General features: G+C 38.4%; 1 protein-coding gene across 1 annotated transcript; it reads left to right on the forward strand.

The window, feature by feature from the left end:
• Positions 1 to 6,483: 6,483 nt before the first annotated feature.
• fam98b (family with sequence similarity 98 member B) lies at positions 6,484 to 9,633 on the forward strand. Its single transcript, XM_026339612.1, has 8 exons — positions 6,484 to 6,658; positions 6,852 to 7,000; positions 7,103 to 7,231; positions 7,325 to 7,503; positions 7,758 to 7,838; positions 7,959 to 8,075; positions 8,376 to 8,543; positions 8,630 to 9,633. The coding sequence occupies exons 1-8, from the start codon at positions 6,618 to 6,620 to the stop codon at positions 8,900 to 8,902; spliced, it is 1,137 nt and encodes a 378-aa protein (XP_026195397.1). The 5' UTR covers positions 6,484 to 6,617; the 3' UTR covers positions 8,903 to 9,633.
• The last annotated feature ends 86 nt before the right edge of the window (positions 9,634 to 9,719 follow it).

The following is a 9,719-nucleotide window of genomic DNA, read 5'->3' on the forward strand; positions in this document are numbered from 1 at the left end:
GCCGGCATCCTTTTTTCATTCCCCTCTCAGACGGGGTGATATGTTGTTGATCCCCAGCTCTGAGGGCTTTTGGAGATTTCAGTTTGTGTTTGTCGCTGACATGCAGCAGCGGAGGACAAACCATATGCTTTGTGGGGCTCTGAGCATTAAGCTAAGTTCAGGAGCTTAATCTGTGGAGAAGAGGTGGAGGAAACGTCAAGATTAATTGACTTGGAGATGTTACAAAACACACCTGTATACATACATACACAAACACACACCCCTCTCTCTCACATTCACACTCATGCATTGATAAAGCCAGGCCACAAATGTCAGAACTCTACTATAAGTAATGTGTAACTTTATGAAGGAAATTTGTCTTTTGTACAGAGAGTGACAACTTAATGACAAAAAAGAAAAAAGCTATTCTGAATTCAGAGAAATACTTGCTGTTTGAGTATGCTAAAAGGGATATGTTCTTGCTTTTTTGTGAATTTGCAGTTGGGTAACAGTGGCCTTTCCTTCATGGCTTAAGCATTTGCTGACAGTGTAATTACTAGACAGAAAAAAAGTGCACTATGAATATTCCCCCCCCGACTGATGGTAACCCCCTCAAATTCTTATGGTACATTAACCACCATATTTAGTGTAATTTTAACAATTGAGACGTGGTGGATTCATGGCCACCTGGTTTCCCTTTCCATCAAATGTTATAAACAAACAAATAAAAAGCAAGAGTTTGTTACTTTAAGCAAATATTAATTTAGATGTTAAAACCTTGCTTTCCCTGAGGTGATTTAGACCATTTGACTGCATTCCAAAATGAAGGGATCGATTCCATGATTAGAAAGTTAAAATGGTACTGAGTTTACCATGTTCCCCAAAAACTGTTTTATTTTCACCTCACCAAAAAAGCGCAGAACCTATTTAAATATTTAAATTGAAACCAACACGTGACGATTTTATTTACTCCAGTGAATCTCGGCTTGAGTTCAGTTATTTACTGCTGTAGTGAAATTGTTGTTTTTATTTCCTCATTGTTATTTTCCTGCTCATTTTTCGGATTATTTCTGAAACAAAGACTGAAATGTTGCTCAACCAGCAAGTTTTGTTTTGGTGAGTAAAGGGGTTACAGTGCTCCTTGTTTAAATGATGAGGCACTTAAATTAGACTGTTCTTTGATTGAGAAACACTCATATTTTTGGATTTAGCCTGTACATAAATTGTACTAATTTAACATTTTGGTGTGGGGGGGACTCCTCCTGAAAGCACTGCTCTCCAAACTTTGGTTGCAGCACCCTCTCCAAATTTCCATGTGTGTCCCTTTATTTTTGGTTGTTTTTTTGTTTTGTTTTGTTTAAATTTCTCACTATATCTTGACTAAATTAGTATTGCATTGTTCTTTGAAGGTTAGTCCACTCCTTCCATATGTCTTCATTTAACAGGCCCTGAATGAATGAATGTGTTGTTGCAGGAATGCTGAGTATCTTAGTGATTTAAAAAAAAAAAAAAAGATTGTGTGTGTGTGTGTGTGTGTGCACATAGGTCTTAATCTGCACTGGTGATGTAATGCCACATAACGTTACCACTGACTACACCATTAAGGCTTCGACTCCTAACAGTACAAACCAGCGTCCTGTTTCCCAAAGCACGCTGCCGTCTTTGTCTGCTGGCTCCGAAGTGAACAAAGAGCTGATTAAGTTGTTAAAATTTGGAACTACGGGGAATTTTGCTTCCTTGTTGACAGATAAAAGATTGAGATCACGGACTGTCATACCTGTGTTCTGTGAAACTGGATCCAGTAGCCAGTTAGCTTAGCTTAACAGTGAAAGAAGGTAAAAAGCTCTGTCCACAGGTCACAGAAGCTGCATACCAGCACCACTAAATCTCATTACTATATATGTTCTATCTTGTTTAAGTAAAAAAATTACTATAGAAACTATTTGAATGGATTAAAGAAAGATCTAATGTGTTAAAGCCTACGTAGGTAAAGCAGTAATCCATGTATGTTCTTGTGAGTTTGTTACACCCAGCCAAATTTCTTCATGATTAAAGAAATCCACAGTTGTGTACATTTAGGTTTCCACATCGCCATAAAATATGCAGTACTTTCTGCTCTGAAACTCTGACAGCGTACCATGGCTTCACACACATTCATAAAATTCTCCAGTTGCTCTCTTGTTGCAATATTCTGGCTGTAATCTCTAAAGTTTCTAAACTGTCTAATTCACAATTCAATACACCATGTTTCACAGACTGTTCATTTTCAGAAATCATTTTTAACATGTTCAGTGTGTTTAGAACCAAGTCAGTGATTTTACTTTACTCTGTCTTTAGTGAGTGAGTTCACTGGTCGGTGCATTTTGCTAGCTTTGGACAGAGCTCACTGTTTGCAGTGAATATATTACACTAAGTTAACCAGCTGTGGCTTCAGCTTCATACTGCACTAACTAAATTCCCAAAATGACAAAACTGCTCCTTTGTGAACCTTTGGCAAACAGCGACTTGGCACAAAGCAAGGTTGAGTTGAGCTACATTTGAAACCAGTTTGTCGCCCACAAATGCTCAAAACAAATTGTTGTTGACTCCAGTTGTTCTAAATGACAATATTTATATTCCAGGAAACTTCCTACAGGAACGACAGATCAGTTTGAATGTCTGGCTGCAATAACTGAAATCCTCTCTACACAAGGCATTGACATGTTTGAAATTAGCCCTAACCTCAATATTTAACGGCAGATATGGACATCCTCGATTCTAACAGACACCACCTCACCGTCAATCACTCCAGATGAAGAAAAAAAAAAAGTAGTGGCGTCTCACTGGCTCACAGGAGACTCATTTATTTTCCTAATTCTACCCTAAACAACTCCCTCTTTACTTTCTATGCAAACTTTCCAACATGGGAAACACATTGACCTCTGCAGACAGAGTCAATGATGGGACAGGACACTTTAACACATTATAGGTAGACAACCAACCCCTTGGTACCAAACTCCAAACACCTGTAAATATTTAACACTATATTTAAATACTGATAATAATCTCAGCTTTTTTGTCTTCGAAGATTTTAAAGATAGAGCTGTATTTATCGTTGCTGTCAGCATATACTGTAGCTTCAATTGACAGCATTATGTACATAGGTCACCTTTTAGTATTATTTCACATTGAAAAGTAGAGGGCGTTTGTGATGAAAATGACTATTGAGCTTCTAATAGAGTTTCTCTCTAGTTTTGTATGGTAGAAAGAAGGATAATGCTAACACGGTACAGTAGTGGTAGTCCACTTGTTTCAAAAGTTTGATATATACAGTCGCAAGAAACGGTAATAGCACTGTTTAAACCTGCACGATGTCCAGTAAGCATTGTTGACCATGCTCAGTGGGTGTGGTCAATAAAGACATGAAAGATCCCGACTGTTTGCATTGTATCAGCTTAGAAATACTGTATGTCTTTGATATTTGTAACATTAGTGGTTAACAGATCACACTTCATAACCAATTTATGCAGAAAACCAGGAAATTGCCAACAGTGCCGTGACTTTTTCTTGCGGCTGTAAATATATATATATATATATATATATATATATATATATATGTGTATATATATATATATATATGTGTATATATGTGTATATATGTATATATATATATATATATATATAAAGCTGCTAGATACAATCACTAATTTAATTGTATTGACAGAGAAAATCAGCTATGAACGACTGTTAAACCCCTAGTTTTCCAACGTTATATAACCATAGTTTTTACGTTTGATTGGTCTGTGTGATGAAGTTGATAACTGTCTGTGGGTGAGTGGGGAGATATATATATATATATATATATATATATATATATATATCGTGTTGTTTTGTTTTGTTTTTTTAATGTGTGTATTCTTGAGTGCCCATGAGTGTGTGTACTGTATGTATGTATGTGTTTACAGTGTGCATGCGGGGTTGGTGTGTAACCAAATGTTTGGTTGGTTGTCATATTCTCCTATTGTAATTGGATTGCCCTGCATTATTGCAAGCTGAACCAAGGTTTGATGAACCTGATTAAAACTTGCTGGCTGAGAAGCAAAAATGTAAGACATGCATTTATACAAGAGTAGAGAATGCTGAAATAAGACTTCTCATTCTGCATTAACCAGCACAGTGCAACTTCCTGTCATGTACTGTATTATATATGCAACATGTGTCTGTCCGCTTTAATATATATATATATTTTTTTGACCTGCGTTATATAAAACTTCAGTTTTAACCACTTTGCTGCTAGTCTATTATCCTCTTTCAATCTTGGAAATTGTGCATATCTTTGGGAATGCATAAAAGTGTACATTCTTGACATTGTGTAGATGAAAAAAAGAAAAAAAGCTATATAAAACCTGTTTCTCTTCAGTGTATTGTTTGGTTCCTTTTCACAGCAGTTGAGTGGTTATGTTTCAATTTTCCAATGCTTTGGTGCACTGATGATACTACACTGCCCGTCCCCCCCCCAAAAAAAAAAAAAAAGTCACACACTCTAATATTTTGTTTGACCACTTTTAGCTTTGATTACAGCACGCATACGCCGTGGCATCGTTTCGATAAGCTTCTACAATGTCACAACATTTATTACCGTCCAGAGTTGCATTAATATTTTGCCAAGATCTTGTATTGATGTTGGGAGAGTCAGACCACTGCGCAAAGTCTTCTCCCAAAGATTCTCAATGGAGTTGAGGTCTGGACTCTGTCTGGACTCTTCTTGGAATATGCCTGTGCCATCAGGGAAGAAAAAAAATCCATTGATGGAATAACCTGGTCATTCAGTATATTCAGGTAGTCAGCTGACCTCATTCTTTGGGCACATAACGTTGCTGAACCTAGATCTGGCCAAGTGCAGCAACCCCAGATCATAGCACTCCCCCGACAGGCTTGTACAGTAGGCACTAGGCATGATGTGTGCATCACTTCACCCGCCTCTCTTCTTACCCTGATGCACCCATCACTCTGGAACAGGGTAAATCTGGACTCATCAGACCACATGACCTTCCTCCATTGGACAGTTCTTAACCCAGTTTTAGTAGTTTCATCAATCTCCTTAGATGTTTTCTTTGATTGATTCATGCCAAAAATTTGACCCTTCTGAAACAGATTAACATCTTTTCCATGACCACAGGATGTGTCTTCAGACATGGTTGTTTTTTTAAATGAGAAGCTACTCTGCAGTAATTATCCAATGGGGGGCTCTTACCTATTTGCTTAGATCAAGATGGTGACTTTTTTTTTTTTTTTTTTGCTTTTTGGACGGGCAGTGTATATGTAGTTTTATTTGTTTTGTTTTTTGTTTTTTTCATCTTACAGCGCTTGATGTAACATTTATGTGATTAGTTCTAAATAGTGGAAGACATTTGTGTTTTGAAACTTGCAGTATAAATGGTACTACTCTTATCTATTCTGTAAACACTGCCTGTTTTCTTTTTCTTTCTTTCACGCTCTCTTTGTGCATTTCTTTATTTGTGCATCTTTTTGTTTTTTTCTTTTCTTAGTGCCATCAGCTTTCACATCCTGACAACCTCAAAAAAGTGCCTCACGTTCATCCTAGTTTCCATCTTACAATTTAACATCTCTTGTTCTGGTACTATTGGTTTCTACATGTCTAGGTATTTCTTATCATGATTCGAGAATACCAAGTATATGATGTAAAATTTATAGTCCCAATAACTCATGTCATAGTTGTATTTTCTTTATACAGATGTAGCTTGTTACTTTTCATAAATATATAATGTAAATATGCATACATATGTTTGTAACTGTTTTTATGTTACATCATACACTTGTAATTTGACATATCAAATAACATTATCATAATAAAATGGTGAGTTTTAATCTTTTGCTGTGTAGGCTTCGTTGTTTTTCTTTGTGTGCATTTAGAACCCAGTGTACAGTGAAGTTAGAAAATTACAATCCTCCTTTTTGTTTAGAATAACAAATAACTTTTTATGAAACTTTGAATTGAGGTAGCTTGTGGTGGAGGAAGTTCACTTGGTAAATACCAATACCAAAAATTCCACAATGTAAAATACACTACTACAATGAGAAATCCTGCATTAAAAGAAAAATTACTTAGACTTATGTAACTTACATTGGCCCCTCTCTGTGTAATATTATTGGTCATATTATATTCTGTAAATGGTTATTTATTGGTCTAGCAAATTAACATGTAGCCTAAGCACTGTTTAATGAATACGTTTACATGTTTAATGTATAAATGAATATATAAAAGTAATACTATATAATGGATAAATTGCAGTAATTAAAGTACTCTGGATTCATTGTGACTCATCTAGTTCCAATATTATTATTTCCTATGATAGCAGTATTTTAGGATTTATACAACAACCCTTCTTTTCAGTGAGGACTTTTACTTCACAGGCACTGCTATCGTGTGTACCGGGGCGGAACGAATGAAACGGAACTATAGTTTTGAACGTAAGACGTTTCACTCCGGCTTACTAACGTAAACGGAACACCAAGAAGGCATGACATTAGCGCTGCAGAGATGAATGGGTGTAAATATTGTTTATGCTGACACTGTTGTGGGCAAATGGTCGTAATGTTTTAAGAAGATAAATAAGTATAAATCACGCACGGACCGAATGATGGAGTGCGACATTTTGGACTCGTTAGAGCAGCTCGGGTAAGCTAACGCTATTAGCCTGTTGCTGTTTAGCTGTGAATTCGACGTTAGTTAGCTTCCACTGCTATGTTTTCAGCTTGTGTGTTTATTAAAAGAGACCGGCTGCAGCAGCTAGTTGTAAGGTATCCGAACTAAAATCAGTACCATCGAATATCTGGACACAATTGATGAGTGTGTGACTAACCGTCCTCAGCTACGACGGCCCTCTGCTGGAGGAAAAGCTGTTGATCAAAGCCGCAGAGGGAGGCCTGTCGTCGCAGGACTATGTGGACCTGTGCAGGTGGCTGGCAGCCAGGTTGAAGCCTCTGTGTGACCTGGAGGGAAGCATTACATCCGACCCAGGTGAGCCACATCCATCCACATCTAATCCTCATGATCTAAATTGGCATCTGTGTCTAATTTCTCTTTCACATTCAAACTGTCTTGTGTCGGTCTTCCTTCCAGAGGACATGGACAGCCTTAGGGTGGAAATGAGTGGCTTGTTGAAGGAGCTGCACTGTCCTTATGAAGAAGTCGTTTCAGGGATTCTAAAGGGCAGTGCACGAAATGCCAAAGATCATCTTAAGTTTGTCTGTATGTAATCAGTGCTTTATTCCAGTTGTGACACAGATTCTCTGTCATCAGCGAGTGACTCTGTTATAATATGGCTTTATCGTATCGTTCAAGTGTTTCTGAGCTCGGAGCTTCAGGCGGCTCAGGTTGGGAAGTCCAGACAAGTCTCTGATAAACAACAACAACAACAGAGTCCTGTGTATCAACAGCTTTGTTCGATTTGTGAAACACTAAACCTGCCTGAACCCAAAGGGCAGACTGCAGCAGGAGTCTTCTCCCAAGTACAAAACAAGGTGGGGTAAAGTCAGATTAGCCTGTGACAATCTTTCACCCTGCCAGAGTAAACATGTGCTTCTTCACTAATTTTGCATGTTTTTAACACCAAAATATATGTTTTGTTGTCGTACATGCTTTGATGACTCTGTCTTAATCATGATTTTGACATGTATGATAACATGCATGTTGTTTTCGTGGCTAAGCGGTGACACTTCGGATTTGTATAAATAGAGGTAGCGTATGTGTATTTTCATTCCCTTTGTCATTATAGGTTGAAGAATTACTTGAAGATCTTCCAAATGGCTCAGTTGGAAACCCAGTGCTGAAGAAATCTCTCAGTAGTGAACAGTGGGTAAGTAAATAAATGTTTGTGTGAAACCATGTTATATTGACTCTTACATTTATAACTGAACTAGCAGCGGCTTGGTTTGTTTTTTTAGTTCTAACGGAATATTCTTTTGTTTTTTTAAAGGAGAAGTTGCACAACATCAACACAGTTCTGTCTTCAGAGTACGAGTGTCGGCGCAGGATGCTGATTAAACGACTGGACGTCACAGTGCAGTCATTTGGGTGGTCGGACCGAGCCAAGGCAAGTTTACCAGACACCAAACTATGTCTTTCTTCTCTGTTACAGAGAATCTAAACTGATTAAAGATTTATTACAAGATGTTAACTGAAAATAATGATTTTACTAAGCGGTTTCTAGCATCAGTGTCACTCCTAACGGCTGTTTTGAGCAGCGCTCTCACAAAGAAATTCACTATTTTAGATCCTCTGTGTTTCTTAAAGTATCGTCAACAGCTTTCTCTGTCCTAAACGGAAGTTAATGTAGAATGTGTGAAAGTTTTTGAAGTTAAAATCGGCTTTATCATGTGTGCTTGTTTGTTAGGTGAAGGTGGACAGCATGGCGAGGGCCTACCAGCCAAAGAGACACTCTCTGAAGCCACAGTCGACAGTGGACATGGGAGATCTGCTCGCTGCCAGAGAAGACATTTGCAATGTGGTGAAGACCAGCAGTGGCTCCAGCAGGGAGAACACTGCTTGTGCTGTCAATAAGGTAGAGATGACCTTTCCCTCCGTCCCCAGTAGAATATCCTAATTTAATTGATTGTTGATTTGCTTTCTCTTCTCTCTCATTCAAAGATCCTGATGGGTAGAGTGCCGGACCGAGGAGGACGTCCTTCAGAGATTGAGGCTCCACCCCCTGAGATGCCACCTTGGCAGAAAAGACAAGATGGAGGCGGAGGCTGGGGAGGACGTAGCGGTGGTGGAGGAGGAGGACGAGGGGGCGGCTGGGGACAAGGAGGTGGTGGAGGTGGTGGTGGTTGGGGAGGCGGACGTGGAGGAAGAGGAGGCGGATGGAACCAAGGAAGACACAGTGGACACGGAGGAAAGAGAGGACGGTACCAGTATTAAGTTCTACGTATTTTCTAGTTTGAACCAGACGTAACATCGGGCATGGACTCAGTTGTTTTTAATATGAAGAAACTGCTTTTTAATCTGGTGTCAGCCTGTGACATTGGGTGGATTATGTGTAATGCTCATGTTTTTACTGCTTCACTACTTTATTTCATAGGAAGCTGACTGAAATGATAAATGAACAATGGGCCACATTGGTTTGTAGTGTATCCTATATCCACACTACAAACTAACTCTAGACATTTTTTAATTGTATTATCAGAAAAATGACAAAGAATTTTAAGCATGTTCATATTGGCCAGTACAAAAACTGCAATCAAGTGTTTTCTGGATGTAAAAATATAAAATAATGTCAACAAAATCTAAAGCCAAATGTAGACGTCGAAATGAAATGGAAACCTACGCACTGCCCAAAGCCCTGAAATCATGCGATTCATAGCGTTTAGTCCCGTTTTAGTTCGGTATGTTATCTCACCAGGGGAACTGCTGAGTGCGCTAGATGATGCAGATGTTTTGATGCGCACTCAAGTGCTGTTGCCGTGTTCACACCAGACAAAGCGAACCGCACCAGGAGGGAAAAAGAACTTAAGATCGATTTAATCGAACTAAAGCCTGTAGGTGTGAAAACACCCTAAGAATAAGAAGCCTGGACTTAACATAAGAGTATTAACTTGTAAAATGTGATCCTTAAATGTGTACTCCCTCGGTTTGTTAAACACTCTGTACCAGCAGGCATCAGCACAATCGTTCACCTGATTTTAATGAATATATTAATGGAAACATGAAATTAACTGTTCTTAAAATAGCGCCACTC

Source organism: Anabas testudineus, chromosome 22 (assembly GCF_900324465.2).
Source record: "Anabas testudineus chromosome 22, fAnaTes1.2, whole genome shotgun sequence".
Classification (NCBI taxonomy): domain Eukaryota; kingdom Metazoa; phylum Chordata; class Actinopteri; order Anabantiformes; family Anabantidae; genus Anabas; species Anabas testudineus.

Excerpts from the sequence above, each read along its gene's own strand:
- fam98b (XM_026339612.1), top strand. The coding sequence starts at position 6,618 with ATGATGGAGTGCGACATTTTGGACTCGTTAGAGCAGCTCGG. Across the intron at positions 7,839-7,958 it reads CTCTCAGTAGTGAACAGTGG|GAGAAGTTGCACAACATCAA; the intron begins GTAAGTAAATAA and ends GTTTTTTTAAAG. Across the intron at positions 8,544-8,629 it reads CTGCTTGTGCTGTCAATAAG|ATCCTGATGGGTAGAGTGCC; the intron begins GTAGAGATGACC and ends TCTCATTCAAAG.